Raw genomic sequence first — 23302 nt, forward strand, 5'->3', positions numbered from 1 at the left:
TTAAATTAGTATCATCCCATAGATCTTGGAGGAGCAAGTGTTGCGGTCGACGTGACAATTCGTTCGCAAATCGGTTTTCATTCCGCTGACGCAGCTACGCATAAACGAGACCGCTGGCCATCCGGCTCGAAGGAGCACCCACACGTCAACGGAGATCTCGCCCGCTGTTCGGCATGTCATTAGCCTTTCTTTGCTCGGATCATCGCTGCTTCATTTATCACCGGCGTTCGCATTGAAATTCGCGGTTCAAGGCATGTTTATAGGTCGGATCTGCTCGAACACGCTTAATTACAACTTCTGGGAAGCTAACCATGAATTACAAGAGCTGCTCGCATGGCACAGTAGTTATCTACTTAAGACCGTCGCCGGCTCAGCGGTTTTCAAGAGACCGCCGCTTGTTGAGGACTAATAGCCATAAGAGCTTTCTGTGGTCGGTAGTCTCAGGACGGTCATAAGGTCACGCCTGGGTTCGGCTCTATCCCGGAAAAGTCCGCGATTAATGACCGGCCTGCGAGGAATGTCGATGTCGGGTTTTTGCGAGACCGCTGGGTTTGCAGATAGCCGACCGTCCCACTTCAAAACGCAACCTTATGGACAAGGATGAACTCGTGGTAATTATCGCGAGGCACGTAATTAAATTTGTTGGAGATATGAGGAAGAGTTACGGGTCAAGAGCTACTGACGCCACCTTATCGCTTTTCGGGAGATTGAATGTTAACAATACACAAAGCACCAAACTATTTCCATAATCATTTTCCGTGTTTTATTAGAGACAACGAACGAACATTAATTTTGGAATAATTGCTTTTAATAACATCAATCAATGTCTTATACACATAATCTCCAAAACGACTGAACCAATTGATAGTTGATGGTAAAACGCTAATCAAAAAAAAAAAAGAAGTGTAAAGCGAAAAACTGAAAAAATTGAAATTGAAAAAACAAAAAATTGTAAAATCGGAATATTAAATTAAAAATTGAAAGCTCGAACATGATAGAACGACTGCACACAACCGGAAACACGCGAACATCGTTCAACCCTCGGTCCGGAAAGAGCCGAACGGGGTCGAGCCAGTTCGGCGCAACGGAACTGTACAGATTTTAGCATCTTCTCTCTACAAAAACACTTTACAAATGATCCCCGATTTTCGTCCCTTCCCTATTTTTCCCTGCGCAATCCGGGAAGCCCCGATTGATACCATCTGGACCCAGGTACGCGGCCCCAATTACGCCCGTCCCAATTTGTCTCATTAGCCGGCTCCATCCCGCTCCGAATTAAAATCCTCATATCGGCCCACTCCGAGGGATCGTAAAAAGGCCGCCTCTCCCTTTGATCTCGGCCAAGACTCCACATGCATATTTTATACAATCAGGCGACTTGTTCGACTTTTGCTCTCTCGATCTAAAAATACGCCGGAGGATGTACGCTCCGAGGCGCAGTTAAAATAATTAAATTGGTTAGTCGAATTTACGGGACGAGATTGGAACGGGCGTCCCTCTATCGGCGATAACGGGACGGAAATGAGAAAGCGATAAGAGGGGCAAATGGACCGGGGATTAAGTTTCAGGGGGCGAAAGTGCAGCGGGCGATTCGCAAATTGGGGGGCGGCGATCGGGTTACCGCGAAATGGATCTCTGGAAGTTTGTTCTTCGGCACATTTGCTTGCGATTTTTGTGACTTCATCTTAATTTAAATTCTTGTGGTGGCCCCCGGTGACTCACCACCGGGTGTTCCGTTCGTGCCCCTTTTCCGGCCAACTTCTGGGTTCCGAATTGCACGTACTATTTATCCGCATGCAAAAACCCACAGAAATTTGCATGAAACGTGCACATTTTTGCCCAAAGACCCCACACCGCAGTCAATCCTCCACCTGCTCACCTTCGCCAGACCTCTCCGCGCAAATTAGCGGCGCAATTTACGGCAGGCTCGCCACCACCGGGGGCGCAAACATCTTAATAGGACCGGTCTTCTTGTACTCTTCGTGGTACCCGCGACGTGAGCCCATTGTGCCCGAATAAAACTGCTGGTCGAGAATTAGGCGGCATAGAACCGGCGTACGTCGGGGGTCTCCGATAATTCATTGTGGGAGATGATTTGTGTGGAATGATTGTACAAAAAGCCAGTTTATCGTTTGTATCATTGTGCACGGGGTACCCCTTCGTGGCGCCGCCATCTTGAATATTTAACGAGCAACGCGGGGTGCATATTTTATATCAACTTAACGTAATGCGGTTAAGATTAGCCCGGAATTTAAATATTTCTCTGTGTGTATGGAATTTTGTGATTCGGGGGACTAAGCTTTTGCTATAATCTGGTTACGCGAGGTGGATGGCGGAGAGAACAAAGGAAAGGCGGAGGGGAGGGGCGGAAATAATTTGTTGCCGTGGATGCCACGGAGGAGAGATACAAGATTAAGGCCGATAATAAGACGCTAATTTATATACTGCGGGGACGTCCAACGTGTAGACATCACCCATGAACACTGAGAAAATCGGCGGAGCCAGAATGAAACCCTGAGGATTCTAAAAGAATCGGCCAAAATTTAGATGTCTACAAAGTGCACATACAATAGCTATTTGTGCAATAAGATAGGAAAAGTGACATTTTTCCACATTCTAGACATGAGATTTTTGATCGAGACGAAGTCGATGTCGTGAATGTGAAAAGACACTTTTCCTATCAAATTGCACACAAGATTTTGTAAAATTAGGTAAAAAAACTCTTCATTATAAATTTAATTGAATAATAAAGTATCAAGTCCCTTTTAATGCAATAAATTTGTTGTCATGGAAAATACAAACAAACAACGCAACATTTTGCAATTTTTCAACGTTTGAAGTGTTTTGGGTGTTTCTTGAGGTAAAAATGTTGGAAGATGATGTTTCATCAGTATCTTTTGATGTTGAAGAGTCAGCCACACTGGCACGCAATTCACTACTGGCCGAGAAATAAAAAATATATATATATATATATATAAAAAGGCGTACAAGGAATTTGAGAACTGGTGTTTGATATTGTTTTAGGAAAAATTTCACTTTTCCTAACCCAAATGAATGTGGAAAACTTGAACAATTAACAACCGAATTTTACAAAAATATTTTATTAAGCTATTTTGAAATGAGCGAAACCGATGCAGATATCATTTTAACAAAACGGTTACACTTTCGAAGAGTTCGCTATAAATAAAAATCTTGTTTATGTACGTTCGAGGACCGATTGTTCCAACACCAGATGTAATGGCAATTTAATCATAACTTTTATTACGTTTACTCCTATAAGGATAACACCAACGTTTTCAAAAATAAATCCAGGTGTACGATTCATTTAACACCAAGTTTGGTGCTTAAAAAAATGATGTAAGTTTACATCAAAATATTGGGACCTCTGAGAACGGTGTATTATGGCGTTCAATACTGTTTACTGTGCACTAATCCGTAATTACCTCTATCGGTTTCGACTGCACCAGCTGCAACAGTCCTTTAAAAGACAACATCAAAACAACCGTTTCCCCGTAATTCCAAAAACGCACCCAATCACATCTTTTAAAGAAACCCATCTACCCGGCACGGCGATCCATGGGGGCTCATTGTCCCCGATCGTTTAACCGTAAACACCCAATGTCCTATTCACATCTGCCCGATCATAGCGCCTCGACAATAGACCCAATCATGCACCCTCGGACAGGTGACCATGAACGCGCTCCCAGGTAGAGGCTGGGTCCCGCTATCAATCTTCGTGGATGTCCGCATTGTCACTGCAGCGTTTCCGGGAGTCCCTTGGTAACTCGATTACAGGTGCTCGCGATTTCAATAATTCGCCAGGAAAAGTTGAAAGCAACACAATATCCGCGAATGGTGTGTATTGGAAAGTGCATGAATTATTCAGACGGGATATTTGAATTGGACTCAAGTTGCTGTGTTCTTGTTATTGACAGTGCGTGCGAGGGAACGCCAATCGCATGTCGCTTTTCTGCATGGCAATAATACGGACATGTGCGATCAGAGCGGCTTCACTTGATAACTCGGAGAGGGCGTCAACCACAGACAGACAATACACACGAGGAGATATATTGCTCTGGGGTAGGAACATCGCAGGCACGAATGGCTTTTTGTGGGTATTGTTTAAAGTTCTCGGAGAAAACACTCACACACCATAGACACGATATTCAAAAGTGGAACGAAAATAACCCAAATATTTATTTGTCGATATCAGAAAACAATGGCAAAGCACGGGCGTTCAGCACATTCTTCCACATCCTCCTGAGCAGCCCCCTCTACCTGATGGTGCTGCAGCGAACGACACTTGTTGAGATGGTCTACCAGGCAAGGGACACTCATCCTGGCTTGGAGGAAAACACGGTTGGTTGGGACAATTCGGGTTAGGTGGTGGGAAGCACGGTTGGTTGGGACAATTTGGATTGGGCGGTGGGAAGCAAGGCGGCGTTTGGAAGTTCATGTTCGGCGGAGGAAACATTCCTCCTCCACCCATCATGTTCGGTCCCCCCATCATATCCATCATACCTGGACCCATCATACCCGGGGGAAAGCAAGGCTGCTGCGGACAGTTGTAGTTGGGAGGAGGAAATTGTTGCCCATACGTCTGCTCCGGGCACTGCGGCGGTTGATAGCACGGCGCTTGTGGGTTGTCCTTGCAAGACAAGTCCTCAATTTTCGTAGCTCTTCCCTTCTTGGACTTCTTGTACCGGTACAACGAGCGCCCTTCCTTGTCTTTGAACAAGACGGATTTGTCGTCCATGTTCATCTGAAACTGGGTGACGATGTTCTTCCCGTAGCACGACAGACGAATGTAGACGCCGATTTTCCCGATGGGAGTCTTGTTGGTGTCCAGAAGAGGATAGTTATCCTGGAGGACTTTAGCGCAAGTCGTGACTTCTTTAGAGCTGATCAGCTCCATGAACAAGTCGAGGATCGGGACTTTGGCTGCACCCATGCAGGCCTTTTCGGGCTCGCTACCGGAGGGCATCCTCTTGAACACCCCCACGGTGATGTCGAAGGATTTTAGTACCTGCTTCGTTTGTTCTGGGGTTAGAGAGAAGAGACAGGACTTGCCCGTTTTGACTGACTCCTCCCCGAACTTGTTCCCTCCGTTGAAGTCTTCCTCGCATACGTCCAGGGGGTCGTTGTCCAGAAACTGGAAGCAGACGCACACTCCGGAGGGGTTCATGCAGTCGCATCGTGCGTTTAGTTTCAAATCGTCTACTAAGAATTCCAACAGGAACAGGTTTTCGGTGGATAATGCGGACATTTTCACGTAGAATTTTCAGGGTTGCTTCCGAATGAAAGAGTGACGTTTAGATGACAGTGTCATGTTTTCAGTTGAAGTGATCCGACTGCGATGCACTTCGGAAGGGAGAGAAAATCCGCTTTCTCTGCGAAACGAATTACCATGTGCAATTTAAGCGAAAATAACCCCAAGGGGAATCTACCTCAGAGCGCAAAACGAGCATTGAGGTAACCGGATGTTCGGCTATAAATTAGGCTGGCTGGCTCTGTTATTACGTCTTCTTGGCGAATACGCACCCTCTTCTTTGTAAACTGGATATAATGGGGAAAGACGAGGTCTGCCGACCCTTCGGACAGGATTGGACCGAACAGGGAACGTCATCTAATAGGATTTCACTAGTAAAATGTCAAATATTATGTCCGAGTCTTAAGCCGACGGAACAAATAACATAAAACCAGAAACGTCGGTAATCCGGCGGGCGGGCGGTCAAGAACGGGACGCGGGAAACGTGGCCAATATCACTCGTCGCGCTAATTAAAGACGAATGCTGGAGCGGTGTCGAAATTTGTAAGCATTACTTAATTAAGGCTGATTGGGAGTAATTAAGTTTAGGACGTACTGAGAAATGCGAGGGATTCATTAATAAAGACACACGGCTTTATTGGAGTCTTTATTAGGAAATACTTGAGCGCTTTGAGAAGATTTTAGACTTTCGGATAACTTTATTACTTCTTGTCAGTTGGGATAATTATGCAAGAACGGGCGGGTGCTTAAGCGAATGGCCTCGTTTTTCACTTCTATGTTGTGACGACTAATAAAGGAGTGAAAGATTTATATTGTTGGGCACAGAACGAACGGCGCATCGAGTTTCAATACACCGAACGAAACGAAAGCAAGGCACTGCACATTGTTTGCTCGCACCGTGTTGTATTTCACGCTTTTTCTATGTCTTTTTTGACAGTGCGACCACCTTTGCGGGACCCCCTGTGTTAGAAACACTGTTGGTGATATTTTTAATTACATACTTTGATCACATCAAGAAGCATTTTTACTTCCAGAGCAAGTAATAATACATTCTAAGGAAGTAGTTGGGGGTTGGCTACTTTCATGTTTTCTCGATGTTTCTTAATACCAAGAGTACGAAAAAATAGGGCTCCCGTTTCCGAAATTATTAATTGTCAAATTTTGTTATATGGGTATGTTAGGAATATTATGTTGATGGTAAAACGCTAACAAAAATTTGTCTGCACATCATCACAAACAATGGAATAACGTACTCCATTTGTGGTTTATGAATTCGTGAGTTTTTATCTCTATTTAAGGCATCCAGATTTTTTTGAAAAAAAAAAATCTAGACATTACAATTTTTCGAACTTAGGATTTTTCAGCTTTTCGATTTCTAAATATGTATTTCAACCTTCGTTTTCTCAATTTTCCGATTCTCAGTTTTGGAATTATGGATTCAATTTCTCGATTCTTCAAATTTTCGACTTGTGGTTTCTTATTTTTCGATTTCTCAGTTTTTCAATGATTCAGTTTTACGATTTTTCAATTATTCGATTTTTCAATTTCTCAATTAACCGATTTTTTGATTTTCCTATTTGTCGATTTCTCGACTTTTCAATGTTTCGATTTTTCCGATTTACAATTCTTCAATTTTTATATGTTTCAGTTTTGGCATTTGGTTCAATATTTCGATTTTTTACTTTTTCGATGTATCGATTTACCGATTTTTCAATTTTTAGATATCTTAATTTTTTTATTTTTAAAATTTCAGATGTCACGATTTCTCTATTTTTGAGTTCTTCGATATTTCTATTTTTTAATATTTCGAATTTTTAAATTTTAGATTTTTCAGTCTTTTAACATTCCTCAATCTTCCGATTTTTCGACATCTCGGTTTTAGATTTTTCGGTTTTCCAAGTTTTCGATTTCAAATTTTTTTTACTTCGATTATCCAGTTTTTCGATTTTTGGGTTTTTGATTTCTCGATTTTTCAATTTATGGATTTTTTTTTATTTAAAATTCCTCAGTTTTTAACTTTCCGATTTTGGCTTATTTCGATTTCTCGATATTGGAGTTTCAGATGTTTTTTTTCGATGTTTCGATTTTTTGGTTTTTCTACGTTTTTGATTTTCCAATTTTTCGATTTTTCAGTTTTTTCATTCTTCAAATTTCCAACTTTTCAATTTTTCGATTTTTTAATTTTGGAAATTGGATTTCCAGGTTTTTCAATTTTTTTTTTCGATATTTAATCTACTTTTTTAAATTTCAGATTTTTTGATTTACCGACTTCCCCATTTCACAATTTTTGGTTTTTAGGTGTTTTGATTTTCCAATTTTTCGTTTTTTTTAAGATTTAAATTTTTCGATTTTACGATTGAAGTTTGGACTTCTTGACATCTCGATTTTTCGATTTTTAATATTTTTGGAGTTCCTGATTTTTCAAATTCTCAATTCCAAATTGAACTTTTAGTTTTTGGATTTTTCAATTCTTCGATTTTTTGATGTTTTGACAGCTCGATCTTTCAATTTTTCGGTTTTTCAATTTTTCGATTTTTTTAAATATTTTGATTTTGCACATTTCAACTATAATTTCTTGATTTCACGATTTATCGAGATTTAGGTGTAATTCTTTGAAAAATCAAATTTTCGAATTATCGAATATTTTTTTCAATTTTTCAGTTTTGGCCAATTTCGACTTCTCAGTTTTTCGATATTTTAATTTTCTAATTTTTAAAATTTTAGATCTCAGGATTTCTCTATTTTTCAGTTCTTTGATATTTCTATTTTTTAATTTTTCGAATTTTTAAATTTTAGATTTTTCAGACTTTTGACTTTTCGATTTCTCGATGTTTCGATTTTTCTATTTCTCGGTTTTAGTTTTTTAGATTTCTCAGGTTCTTGATTTCTAAAATTTTTTACTTTTAAATTTTTTAATTTTTCGGTTTTTAAATTTTTCGATGTTTCAATTTTCCGATGTTTCAATTTTCCAATTTTTCGATATCCTAATTTTTCGTCATTTCAGTTTTGAGATTTTTCCATTTCTTGATTTTTCAGTTTTTTCATTCTTCAATTTTCCGACTTTTCAATTTTTCGCTTTTTAAATTTTGGATTTTCGATTTCTCGGTTTTTCAATCTCTCGATTTTTCAATTTTTCGGGTTTAATCTTCCACTTTTTTAAATTTTAGATTTTTCGATTTCCTGCTTTCTCCATTTCACGATTTTTGGATTTTCACTTTTGCGAATTGTGGATTTCCTAACATTTCGGTTTTTTAATTTTTTTTATTTTTCGACTTCGATTTTTAGATGTCCCGATTTTTCAAGTTTTCGAATTCTCAATTTTTCAACATTCCAAATTGAATTTTTTATTTCTGGATTTTTCAATTCTTCGATATTTTAATTTTACGTTTTGATGTCTCGACAGGCCGATCTTTCGATTTTGCAATTTTTAAAACCTGATTTTTCGATTTTTAAATATTTTGACTTCTCAGATTTCGAATCTATAATTTATTGATTTCACGATTTATCGATATTTAGACGTAATTCACTTTGATTCTTCAGTTTCTCAATATGTATTTCGATTTATCAATATTTTTTAAATTTAGTTTTTTTAATTTTTCAATTTTGGTCTATTTCGTTTTTTTGATGTTTCCGTTTTTGAATTTTTACGATAAGTGCTTAAATTTTTCACTTTTTTAAATTGCAGATTTTTTGATTTCTTAATTTTTCGGTTTATTGAAGTTTCTATTGCTCGTCCTTTCTTTTTTCAATTTTGGATTTCGAATTTTCGTGTTTCCAATTTTTGAAATTTTGGTAATATTTACGCCACCGTTTTTGAAGGATTAGTTGGATTGCACCTCAGGGGAGAGGGACGTTCTGTCGATTTTTCAATTTTTCAATTTTGTAGGTAGTTTTTCAATATTTTAATTTCACAATTTTGAACTTTTCGGTTTTTCAATATTTCGAACAAAAAAGAAATTTATTCAAACTGAAATATTACAAAATCGTAAAATCGTAAATATGAATAAGAAAATAAAAAATGAATTGTGCATAACTTCGGTTGTTATTATCATTAAAAGTATGATTTATTATTATTATAATTATTAATGGCAAATCGAAGGATCGAAAAATTAAAAAATCAAAAATTGTAAACTAAAAAATTGCAAATCGAAAAATCGAAAATTGAAGAAATGATCAATTAAAAAATTGAAATTTCAGTTCTAGTAGCAGAGAGGAGATTTTTCTTGCCTGAAGAGGAAAGAAGAACATCTTTAACCTCGAAAACATAATTCCCTTTCAATGTGAACTAGCATTCTTGTCCATGAGAACCATTAATATGTAATACGAATAGGAAATCTAGAAAAAATTAGTCAACTAAAATTTGTATTGTGGAAAGGTGAAAGATAATCTTAGGTTCAGAGAATTTTTCCTGACTTCCACAGTACAAATACATTAATAAATTTATGTGTCGAGACGACACCTTAAAACTGCTCTATTTTATCACCGATATTGGTCCTTCGAGCCGGACCTGGCGACACCTCTCCTTGGTTTTCGCGGTCGCGAGTCGATTTGTTAAGGCCCTCGTAAACAATCTCCTCTCTCAGGAATCCGCTTCCGTCAAACGTGTCTCGAACGTTGATCAGCCGTGCCCATGAATATGGTAATTCCGGCGCGAACTACCCCGAAACGGCGATTATCAATATCCGTCTGTTCGGCGCCGCCTCTCGAATATCCGTTTGATGTTGTCTTCTTTTGAAAAAAAGATGAAGGGTCACGGAGCCGAAGGGCGTCGAGGACGATGATTCGGAATTTATTCACCGTTACGCAAACGACAATTAATCAAACATTCCAATGACAGTCGTTGTCGGGTCGTGATGGGCGCAATAATGGTCCCTCTCGGAGCGACAAACACGTGTCATTGTTCTTCGCCGTTAGCGAGCGATCGCGGAATGATTCCCAATAATGCGCTTTAGCCCTTCCAACAATAAATTCCCTATTAGAAGCCCATTAGCTTTCACTAGGGAATCCCAGGTATCGATCGCTCTATTGTTTTCATTGTACTACTACACGTTAATTACCGCCATAATAAAAGCAGCAACCTGCTGATTATGAAGGCATTAATACACATTAAGCGCTTATTTCGGCCTGGGCGAGTCTAATGTGTTACCTCTGAGCACGCGATATTAATTTATTATTTGGCGAGGCTTCGCATCGACGCTTTTCAATCAAAGAAAACTCGTTAATTAATAGCGCCAAAGGCTGGCTTCGATTTATTACGCTAACGCAGGATTTTAATTGCGCCAACGTGAGGTCCGGACGTCTCGAGCACCTGGTGCCGAAGACACTTCTTCTTCTTCCACGGGTTGTTTCGTAACATCTACACGCACTCCGATCCCCCTTTTACAGACGAAATTCCTACCGCCTCGTCTGTCAACAGACCGAGGATGCGCCGTTAACACGTTCCCGCTCTAAAAGTGAAATAATGGCTCGCTTTCGCCATTCGGTACACAGACAAGCACTAAATCCGGCTTTTGATTGTTGTTCCTGCTAATGAACGCACTGCCAACTCAATAACAAATCGTGCAATAATTCAGAAAAGTTGCCACGGCAACAAACAGGTCCGCCGGTTCGCAATCAAGACCGAAAAAGAGAAATTCTCTAAACGACGTGGTCGTTGCTTGCAAAAAAGGTAGCCTTACTAATAATGATGCCCCTCTTCCGGTTCGTTTATACAGGACGATCAGCAATACGTGCCCTCTAACAGCTCCTTGGGGGACACTTGGACGCACCGTTACGGGGTGGGGCGATAAACCCGCGGCAAATAACGTGTACGGAGTCTTCAATAATTCAAGAAGCAGCGGTGCAGCGAAGCCGCTATTTACGATACAGCGCTGCTATCATTTAAGCAGCGTAATAACGGATGGCTCCATCACAAATAAAACTTAATTTAATAACGTACTGATTGTTCTCATGATTTACGTTATTAATTTCGAGAGTACGAGCAACGATTTATCATCGAGTACGATACTCGGGGATCAAAGGGAGCCTACTTTCTCCGTGTAATTAAGGACGTAATTAATGAATCGTCTTGGCCACTATCAGTACCCATAAAACAAGTTGACGCTATCTCGCTCGGTCACCGGGCGCCGAAATTGGGGGCTTCGAGGCTGAGGTGAGAGAATTTTGCCCGATTTCAATGAAGAAATTGGAGCACTCGAGGCAAAATGATTGCTATTTCTGCAACATGTCTTAGAACCTTCTAAGAACTTTTGGAATTTGGGTAGAATTTCAGACATTTCTAGAAAATTTAGGACGTGAAGTAAGTATAACAAAAATTTTTTGAAGTACGTATTTAATAAAAAGCTATTCAAGATCTTCAGAATCGTCAAAACTTTCGGAGTCTTAGAGCGTCCAGAATCTTAATGATCTCTTAGAAATGCCTGGAATTTTTAGAGTCTTTGGAATTTTTGGAAGCTTGTCCAATATTTCTATGCTCAAAATGCCCGAAATCTTTCGTACTTCTAGAATTTTTAGAATTTTTGCACTATTTATGATCTCTAGGAGCTCTAGAACACTTTCGAATCTGAGAATCTCTTAAAGTTGAAGGACATTTAACCATTTCTATGGTAAGAATCTCTAGAATTACAGACATTGCTAGAAAGTTTTGAACTTTAAAAATCACAAAGATTCTAGAATCTTTGTATATGTAAAAATGTCTCCGAATATCTACCTTAAAAATCTTCATGTTTCAAGAATCTTTAAAATCTCAGAGATTTCTACAAACGATTAGAATTCAAGGATAACAGAGATTCTTCAGAGTTTTAAGATGTCCAGAATGGTCTCTAAGCACTCTTGCAAATGTCTGTAATTATTTTTAAAATTTTGGGAATTAAAAAAGTCTTCAAAATATCCACCTTAACAATCTTTAGAATCTTCAAAGTTTTTAAGATCTTAGAATCTCTAAAATCTTTTGAATTTTGGAAGCTTGTTCTAGATTTCTACGATCTGGATCTAGGGGACTATGGAACTGGTGGACATTTTTTAAATAACTAGGTCTTTAAATATTTTAGAGTCTTCTAGACGTCTAGAATCTTTATGATCTTTTAGAAATGCTTAGATGTTTTTGAAAATTGACACTTTTTTGTGATCTCTAAGAATTTGGAATACTATGGGTTTCAGAACGTCCCAAATCTGAAAGACCTTTAGGATTTTTGTGGTCACAAAATTTCTAGAACCTTAGCGATTTCTACAAAATTTTTAGATCTCAAAGATCACCGGGATATCAGCCATCTTTCTTTCTGTCAACAAGTCTTGAGAAAATCAGAGTCTCAGGACGTGCAAATCTACCGTTAAAATTTCTAAGATAGCTGGTATCTTGATTTCTGGCACCTTTAAACCTGAATTTTAGAACTTATTCTCGTGAAGACGAGAAGGATCTCTATAAGCATTGTTACAAATGGCTCGATTGATTAAAATCTTCGTAATTTTTTCTGGATTTCTACGATCTGTATCTAGAGGACCATGGAACTGGTGAAAATTTCTGAAGTAACTAGATCTTTAAAATTTTCAGAGTCTTAAAATATCTATAACGTCTAGAATCTTAATGATCTCTTAGAAATGCTTCGAATTTTTTGAAAGTTGGGAGTTTTTGTGATCTCTAGGAATTTAAAATACTACGGATTTCAGAATCTCCAAAGTTAATAATTTGAACCAAAACTTTTCCCAAAAAACGATATTTGACTAGGTTTTTTTCTTGAAATGTCAATTGTAGTTTTTTTATCATATTTATTGAAACCTATTCACTACTGCGAGTCGGGCTAGGTCAGGTCAGGTTTTGTCATCTCATATCAGGTCAGGTCAGGTCAATTTCAGAACACGTCGGGTCAATTTTCTGATAAATCAGGTCAAGTTTAGGTCCTGTGAGGTCAATTTGAGGCCAGTTGCTTTCCGGTCAGGTCTTTTGGACAAAAATTTCAAAATTTGTCTTACTACTTTTCTTAGGCTAATTATACTTGAAAAATAAACAGATTTCCAGCAAATTTTGCGTAAATCTACACACAACGTTGACGAAACATTGTCTATTGACAGATGTACAGGCAATTCAATTAATAAAAGCTTCATTTTCATTTTTTTTCTTTTTTTTTTGAGTATTAACTGCTTTCTATTCGTATTACAGAGCACGTATACGCCGCGCCGGAATAGGATGTCGAGTTCGACACCGACACCGACACCGACACCGGTCTGAATTTCATCATCATTTTATCAAATAATACAAATACAACATATTTTTGGCTTTTATTATTTTTTAAGAGAAAATTATGATTTCGCATCATATACGTGTTTAATTTATATAATACTGAAAACACAGAGTGGACGTGGTCCTTGGGTCGACGCACTCTTTTTTAATAACCTGTAAATCGCCAAAGTTATTTAGGTAACTTTAAGTATCCGCCAGTTAGAATTCTTGCCCAGTTATACAGTGTAATTTTAGTGATATTTCCATAAATAATGAAATAATTTATTTTATAGTTTAAAGAGATAAATAAACGTAGTTACACATACCGAGCGAAGGCAAACAATTATTCAAACTTGATAATCTAGAAAACGATCTGTGAATGTAAACAAAACTATTTATAGCAGACACAAGTTGTAAATTTTTGCAAATATTATGTAAATATAACGATGTTTATAAACATGAAATTTGTTTAAAAAATGTTTATCTTTCACATTCCAAGTCCATATTTTAAACAAAAAATTGCTGCATATGCATGAGCACACCCCTCGCATATTTTTTTACATGCAACCTTTCATGTCACATATTCAATGCACAACTTCGAATTTGTTCGTGATGCGAAAATCGCATCCGTTAGCTCAGCGGTCATTAAAACGATCTAAATTAGTCGAATTTTTAGGATGGCAAAAATGGCCCAACTTTCCCATCAAAACATCAAAGTTTCATCACACACTCCACTAAATAATTCCCCGAGGTAAATTCGTCTCATCGCAAGTCCGCACCACAAAATTAGAAATTTTATCGACCTGGTTCAAACCCGCGTTCATTATGCACCACTATTGATAAATCCCCATTTGCCGTTACATTCTTGCATCGAATCGAACCGCATTATTAATTCATGACAACAGGAATAGATGCCGATTTAACAAAAATTACTTCCTCGGCTTATATTTTATTCAGGTACGTTTTAAATAGTCACAATTACACTCCACCAATAATTAGCCCAGTCCGGCCCATCCGCCCGGCCTGTGTATTTTTGTATTTGCCAGTTCCGCCCGCCGTCCCATTGAATAATCAATGCATTCAATTCATCCCCGATAAATAATTCGGCTACGTATACGCCATATGTTCCACATCCGAATTCCCTATTCATTGGAGTTTCGATGGGTTTTTTCGCTGGCCATTACGCGCCCCGGGATTTATGGCTTCATGGGACGTCCGTCTCTTATTGTAAGCCGAGATCACCGCGATCCCATAAAAGCGTAAATTATGGACGCGACACACTAAACATATGTACAATTCGAGAAGAATGCTAATTGCCGGTTTTAAATTACGCCAGACGAGGACTTTCGACAAAGCGTGAAACCGCTGAAAACTTGATTTTACTAATGAAAAATCCCGGATTTATTTATTATGCGCTGGCCGTACGTGTAACGAGATAATGTCGGATCGTTAATGTCAAACCTAATTAAATTATAAAAAATTACGGACCTGGACAACGCCGAGCCAGTTCACACCTTAGGACCGTCGAACGAACGCTCGCGTAATTAAAACCATGTTGATGGGTCATTGTTTTTTGGGAATGGGGCCTAATTTATGCGCGCACAGGGTCAACGGACTGGGGAATGATAACTATCTAAAATCGCCGGCTAATGGCTAATAAAGGCGAATTTTGGGTTCTTGAACGCCGGGTCGAGTTTTATCTGCTCACGGTGCTGCCGAAGCGGGATCCGAGGCAATAACGCAAATTTAGCACCGAAAATAAGTCTTGGCGAGAATTTTCAACATTTCCCATTCAATAGTCGCAGAACGTTATTTTGGATCTAAATAACACTATACCTACTGTGTTAAAGACGTTCGTATAGTGCGTCAAGGAATATAGTGGTTCCACGACTTTGACTCCTTCACTACGCTTCGGAACAATGTAACTATTTATTTTAGCAAGACTTTATATTCAAAGGCACAGCTACTGATTTAAAATTTAATTTATTTAAAACACACAGTTGAAAGTTCTCGTAACTTCTTTCCACGGTGCTTAATAACACAGTTCAAACTCTCCAAGAATAAAATATAAGCGCATTTCCTATGCACGCCCACTTGGAGAACAACCGGCCTGCTAAAGCATGCAAAAATAGCACTTTCCGATTTCTATAATAAAACATAGCTTTCTCCGTCCAAATATCACACATTTCCATGTTTGCCCGAGCAATTTAGCCCCAACACCATCAATCCAGGAAATCGATCCTCGACTCGGCCAATTCCCCATTGTTCCTATCCCGACGAAAGAATCGTCCAGGAAACAGGAAGCGCCGTACTCAAACAAATAGTGCGCCTCATGCATATGTACACTCGGTATTTATCCAGTATAATAGTTTTGTGTAAATCAACATTCCAGCAAGGTTTCGTTCAATATTGACGCTTTTTGCTTGCTCGGGGGTGCGTTTTTTAATTTGAGCCGGCGAATGGCGAAGATTTTCATCGTGCCAACAACGTTCCGGGGTTTAATTGGATATAAAACAGTGAGAGGCGGATTAATGTAGCGAGTTAATTTGTTTTAAACAGTGGTGTGTGTATTCGGGAGATTTTTTACGTATTTATGGGAGCGTGGAGGTGGCTTTTTGATGGTTTGTTAATGAGAGGGGGATTAAAATTGGGCGGAAATGTTTAATGGGGCGGGGGCGGCTATATTACGTCTATGTTCACGTGATGACTTTTTAATTTTTGTATCAACGACTAAAAGGCTTCTGGATAGCTACACTGACACCAAGTCACAAAATATATTGTTGGTCATCAAGAGGTGTAAAATCGGGTGAGAATGGTGGCATTCTACACTTGTTTAATCAAATGTTTTTAGTGTTTTCTGTATGCTTCTAATATATCAGAGTTTCTTTTGATAGATTACTTTTTGAACTGATAAACTTGCACAAGCATCTTTGGAAGTCTCTTATTGATCAAGAACTGTAAATCAGGTCAGAATAATGGCGCTCGTTTTAGAATCTTAAACAAACTACTTAGTCTGTTAGTGACCAGAAGACGTGAGATGAGGTAACAATTGTGACACCAGAGGTCCACAGGTGCAAAATCGGGCGAGAACGCTGGCGCAATACGTTGGTTACGTTTGTTTATAGACCAAGCGAAATCCACTACGGTCGACGGCCGTATCGATCCCTGCACCACGGAAGTATTATTGATAATTTAGTATCAAGTGGTTTGCAAATATCCATGTAAACAAACACTGTTTAAACTTGGTTTTATCTGAGGCCGAATATAATTCTCTGATTTATGGGGACGTGAAGAGCAGGTCGCGCTATCATTTAATTCGCTCCTATTTTCAATTATAGTCACTTGAGATTGATGTTTGGCGCAATTTGTTTGGGCGATATATAATTTTAGTGATTCCATTTCTGTCGTAACTCGCTTTGTTTACATCCATATCAATTATTTATACACTAAATTAAATGTTTTCGTTGCGAATGGAATACGCCGCGTTTGAAATAATAGCCAGATCCGAAACCAGATAACGTACAATCGCCGTAAATTCTTTTTAATTTGCTTATGGTGTGTTTGTTTAAAATCGCGGTATTTATAGCGACATCAATTACAGAAATAATAGTTAGACCGATTAAAAAAACTATCCTTGGTTATTATCGCGTTTGCGGACTGGTAATGTAATCGCTGTCTGCAGGAACAAACATAATTTCGCCGTTAATAAAACCTTATTTAACGCTTGCAAATGCGGGTGTTATGACAGTCCATAGTACCTAATAAAAACATTGATTTACACGTGTTTTTCTGCAAGCGCCGCCACAATGTCGGCTGTATTTTTGCCCAGCTATTTGCGTAATTCACGCCTAATGGACATAAAATTGTGGAAATGCGTGCTTCATAATTTTGCAAAAACAGGCGGATGTTCACGAGTAACGAATGTTGGATTTCGGGCCCGTTTTTACCATCGACTGCGTCCGCCTGATGGCACAAAGGTAACGCGACTTCTTTTAAATTGTTTGAAACGAAATTACCGCCATTCGGACGCCGCTGTATAAAAATACAAAAATACGAGATAGCAATAAAAGCGTCCCAATTTTACGATGGCACGAATTTTTATTCTCGTTTGGTTTAGTTGCATATAAAACGAATTCCTTGACGCAACACTCCATAAAAATTAAAACCCATAAAATGCCATTGTCTGATGGTCAGATTACTCACAGTCGAGTTATACGAAAATTTCCAAATGTGTCTTCGTGTTTGTCTACATATGTTGTTTGTTTGAATGACAAACACGAGATAAGAATTCGTATATTAAATTATGATATCATCCTCGAGGGGACTGGGGATGTGGAATGAAACTTATTGAAAATGTCTGGTTTAGTTTTACGATTTGTACTCGGGCTCTGTGTGAAGCTGTCGTACGACATGACGTTTTTAAAACTCTGCAGGTATTGATTGCTTCTTGTTCCACGTAAAAGGTCATTAAATTCTATAAGCTGAATGGAAATTAAAAGGAAATTGAATTGTTGTCGTTTCAGGAATTATGTTCTATCAATAGCTCTGATAAGTCGTCAAACTTTTAATGCATGGGGATGCAATAGCAGAAAAGTAAGCGCTGTTGCTCGTCATGGTTTTAAACTGTCATTATAAATTTTATTTCCCGAGAGGAAGCTAAAATACGAAAAAGTAGGTCCCTCGTTTCCCTCTGTCTGTCGCCGGTTGGCGATTTTATTAGACGAATATAATCTAAACTAAGGATTCGATTTGATATTATGAAATTGAGGGTGTATTTATAGAGGTTAAACCTCATCCAAATTTTCTCTCTCCCTTCCCACCAAAAATCTAATTTTTAAAATTTTACCCTCATATCAAATTAAAAAAAAATGGGTCAATTAAAAATTGTAAAAATTTTGGATGTCTGAATATATGCAAATTTCTAAAGTGAAATATCGGGTTTTGTTTTGGTGCAGGATAATTTTCTGATTGTTTATGTTAAAACGGGATCATATCTATGTACACATGCACTTGAGAAAACATGAGATTATTTATTTACGTCATTTAGATAAATATAACCGTTGTAACATTGTTTAGAAAAAAATAATAAATAAAATCACCCTGTAATGTCATTTTTAGGAATACATATAACTACAACCAATTTTGAGTATGTACATATATATTATAGTGTCAAAATTTAAAAAATTTAATCACCAAACTTCCCGTAGAAATGATGAAAAAGGTATAGTTTTATACAAAAATAATTCTATAGAAAAAAAAATTATTCAGGTCAAAATTTTGGATTTTGTATAGACTTTCGAGTCCATCGGACGACTGGCTATTTTTAAGTTTTTTCGACGTTTCATGATCACTAGAGTACAAAAAAATCCCCCCTTCCGTCTGTCTGTCTGTCTGTCTGTGGTCTTGCCCGAATTTTTAATAGGCAGATACTCTCCGAAAGTATTGGACAGAATACGCAAAATGTGAATGTATATTTCATGTAGATGGTGAAACGGTAACCAAAGTTGATTTTATCATCTCCACCAACAACGTGAGGACTCCCCTCAAATTTTTGTACAATAAACATAACCTAGATTTCATAAAAACAGTATACCCCTACACTTGTGCTTTATGAATTCGCCCTGTTTTTATTTATTATTATTACAATTAGTCACATAATACTTACGACCGCAAACCAACTAACGGTTCCGTGGCAGGAAAGTTCAGCCTTTCTAATGTTTTTTATTACATCGAATCATCTCATTTTCTCGAAAATGTAAGAATACAGTAATGTCGTGCCCGCTTATATTTAAATAATAAAAAAATAATTATTATCAGAGAATTATCACCCAAAATAATATTGTGGTCGTTTTGTTCCATTGTTAGGTAGCTTAATTAATTAATCAGTCGCCTCCTCTGGTATTTTCTATAAATAAATTTGTCTAAATATTTTCTCAAAATTTAACACCAAGTACAGATTTATGTAAGTCAGAAAAAAATATCTTACCCTATGTAAACTTTGTTTCATCCTTGTGGAACAGAAAACCAATCACCATTTTACTAGTGATTCTCAACACTCGTTAAGTCGCCACTATTTATTGTATGCTTCGTCGTAGCAACAGCCTTAAAGTTTCCCCAAATGTAAATTTACAATTACATATTTGTGTAAAGTTTATCCAGATTCAATTTTTTTTTTCTACAAACTGTATTTTTTATTTCTATTTTAAACTTCACAAAAAGGACCTGGATTTCTATGGCTTAAGATCTCGGATGGAATAGATACATCAAGGATGACTATAAATTATTATTTACATTACTGTGATTTCACTATTATTACTCACTTTCATATTTATCTTAAACACTCAGGTCCGTAGTTATCTTTTTCCAGTACAGCATTCTGTGAACATCAAATAAAATCGTTTTAAATATACTACGACCCAGTTATATATTAGGTATAATAATATTCAGGAAGTTTTGCTCCATTGTGGCTTAATTAATAATAATTAGTCCTTTCCTCTGTATTGAGCAGATAAAATTGATCTAATTTCAAAATACAGATTTTTCATGTGGCACCGTTTATTCTGATCAATCAGCATCTGTACGTGCTTAATAGTCGAATTCTTTCGATGAATAAACATAAAAAGTGGAAGTTAAGAATGTACTGATATTTTTTCCGTTAGTTGTCTGCTTTAAATAAATTCAGTATTCGTACCTGTGCAAATTGCGTGTTAATTACGCTAAAAATTAATTTTTAATGTTCATTTGTTTTTGTCTACGATATTCACACATTCATTAATGAAACAAATTTTTATATTTTCAGCCATCAATAAATTAATGTTTGCAATAAAATTTCGTGTATAAGAAATAATAATATAATTTTTAATGTAAATAGTGTACTGAAAAGTTACAAAAATTGCAAAGAAAAATTTTAGCACGAAGTAACTACATTTCTTGGTGCAAATAAATGTGGTAATAAATTCATCAGAGCCGTCTTGATACTAAGAATTAAATTAATTTTTGGCACATCTTTTTAACAATGCATCAATGAATAAAAAAAAATATTTCTATAAAAAAATATATAGGGTAGAATATAACTTATTTCTATTAATACGAACACAATTAAAACTAAAACATTGATTAAGGTTGTTACTATACTGAAATGAGGAAGAAACTAACAGTTGGTTTTTGTCACATTTGAAAGACAAGAAGAATCAAATTGTTTTGAAATAATAACATAGTGCTACTTTCGTTAGATAAATGAATATTGGATAAAATATTGAATTTTGAGTTACCACTGAATTACAGAAATATAGATGAAAACATTTTTAATTAATTTAATTAATACACAGACGAAATAATGGAAAATAAAGACCAATGCATTTTCTTATCCGATTCGGCAACAAAAGCCCAAAGATTAAATCTAAAGTACCTTTAGAAAAGTCTGCGTTTAAAGCAACATATAGGGACTTTACTTGAGCTTTAGAAATAATCTGACTGTACTGTACTACAGTTTAAAGTAATATTTAATTTATGAAATAACATTTAACTTGTTCTTCACCTAGTGGCCGGAGAACGTCGTATCGAACTGATAAATCTTTTCTCGAACACAATTATTATTGTTATGTAGGCGAGATCTCCAATATGGATAAGAAATCGAAAATTGAATTTTCTTTGGTCAACTCAACTCTCTGACAACAACCGTCCGATTAATCACCGCTTTGTTTTGTTTGTCACACTCTATCCGCGCATCGTCCGCTATCCGCACACCTAACCTAACCCCAACCTTCCCATTTCGCTCACCTGTGGCGTACTCCCCGGCGCACAGAACCCCCAAGCAAACCCACACTATATCCATGAACTTGGTCATTTCCTCAGATTCTCATATCACAACACTCTCCAACACATTGTTTAACAAAGAAATCCACTCACAGCAACTGTCACAGCGTCGCCACCCGAAACACGCCAACTGCGTTCGGCCCTTTGAAATCCGCACTCGCGTTTATCGGCGAAAGTCGCGTGTTGCCATGGAAGCGCAACGCGAAGCAGTCCTGCCAACCGTCAGCGCACGACTGGAGCACGAAAAGAGGAATTCCACCGGCTGGAGCTCGCGCATGCTGCTGTGGGCCGATCTAGATGAGGAGAAAAATAATAACTCGTTCGGATTTATTTATATTTATTGGCGTTTCTCGGATTCATTATTCGCGGGAACACATGCGAGTTGGGGATTTTTTTTTAGGGGGTGGGGGAGGGGGCTGGCGCGGGGAGGCCGGCAAGGGGGGTCGGGAGCGGCGGAAGATTGACGCGGGCCGGTTTTTTGGAGGCTGGTGGGCGGGACGCGGTGTCTGTGGGATTTTTTCTCTGATGTTTAATTAATTGGGAGAATGCTAATTGTGGGGGGCGGGGCGGCTTCCGATTCGGCACAGGGGAAAGTGAGGTTAGGATGATGTGCGGTTTTGGGCGAGGTGGAAGACAATGAAGGTTTGTGGGATTTGGAAAAGGCGGGTTGCGGTTTTACGGAGAAAAAATTGGTTTTTAATTGTTGATTGTTTGGAAAGTGAGATGTACCACCCACGAAAGCAAAAAGTTTCTACAAGAATTAAAATTGTGTTGGACAAATCAACTGAAGTCAGGTCAAATCACGCCAAAAAATGTCGGCCAGGTCAGGTCCGATTAAATCAGGTCACATCAAGTCAAGTCAAATCAGGTCTAGATAAATCACGTCAAGTCAGACCAAGTAAATCTAAGTCAGGTCTGAATAAGTCAAGTCAGGTTAGATCAGTTCAGGTCAGATCATGTCAGGTCAAATCAGATCTGGGCTAGACAAATCAACTGAAGTTGGGTCAAATCACGCCAGATCATGGCAGACCAGGTCAGGTCGGATCAAATCAAATCAGCTCAGCTCTAGTCAAGTCAAATCAAATCGAGTCCGGTGTAGACAAATTAAGAAAAGTCAGATCAAGTCAAGCTAGGTCAAGTTTGACTAAGTCTGGTCAGGTTAGATCAGGTCAGGTCAGGCCTTATCAAGTCAAATCTAAAAGGTCAGGTCTAAACAAATCAAGTGAAGTCAAGTTAAATCACACTAGATCATGTCAGACTAGATCAGAACAAAATAGTCAGGTCAGATCAAGTTGTGCCGTGCCTACTTCAGTTCAAATTAGGCGACAAAAAATGATAGGGATACTAAGATAGGTGACAGAAAGTGATGGGGTCTTAACACAGGCCAAAGAAATGATATCGGTCCTGGGTCAGGTCAAATGAGCTCAAAGTGAGCCAGAAACGGCATCAATTCTTCAATTCTTCAATTCTTCAATTCTTCAATTTTTAAATTCTCCAATTCTTCAATTCTTCAATTCTTCAATTATTGATTTTCCCATTTCTCGAATTTCAATATTTCGATTTTTTTAATTCTTTAGTTTTTAGATTTTCAGGATTTTATTTTTTCAGTTTTTCGATTTTCAACTTAACGGTTTTTCGATTTTTCAATTCTTCTATTTCTCACTTTTTCGATATTTCAGTTTTGAGATTTAACAATTTTTTGATATTTTGGATTTGAGATTTTTAAATTTTTTCATTTTTATTTATTTCTTGAGTTTTGATGTTTCGATTTTTTATTGTTCAGTTTCTTGGTTTTTCGATTTTTGAATTTTTTCACTTAATTTTAAAATTTTCAATTTATAACTTTCTGATTTTTCGATTTTTCGACGTTTGGATTTCTCGATCTTTTGATGTTTCGATTTCTGGATATTTCAGTTTTTGAATTTTTCGATATTTCGATTTCTCTGTTTTTCGATTTATTTTTAGATTTGTTGTATTTTCTTAAATTCTCCGGTTTTATGATT

The 23302-nt window shown here is 37.6% G+C and overlaps 1 protein-coding gene across 1 annotated transcript in view; it reads right to left on the reverse strand.

Annotated features, from left to right (window-relative positions):
- Positions 1-21559, reverse strand: part of LOC135143059 (roundabout homolog 2) — a 110420-nt gene extending 88861 nt beyond the window's left edge. The window contains exon 1 of the mRNA XM_064074905.1: positions 21264-21559. Coding sequence (XP_063930975.1) covers positions 21264-21330 — 67 coding nt within the window. The 5' untranslated portion in view covers positions 21331-21559. The remainder of the gene's footprint in view (positions 1-21263) is intronic.
- Between the last annotated feature and the right edge of the window lie 1743 nt (positions 21560-23302).

Source organism: Zophobas morio, unplaced genomic scaffold (genome assembly GCF_036711695.1).
Source record: "Zophobas morio isolate AGI-343-1 ecotype UQ-CSIRO unplaced genomic scaffold, CSIRO_AGI_Zmor_V1 ptg000057l, whole genome shotgun sequence".
In the NCBI taxonomy this organism is placed as follows: domain Eukaryota; kingdom Metazoa; phylum Arthropoda; class Insecta; order Coleoptera; family Tenebrionidae; genus Zophobas; species Zophobas morio.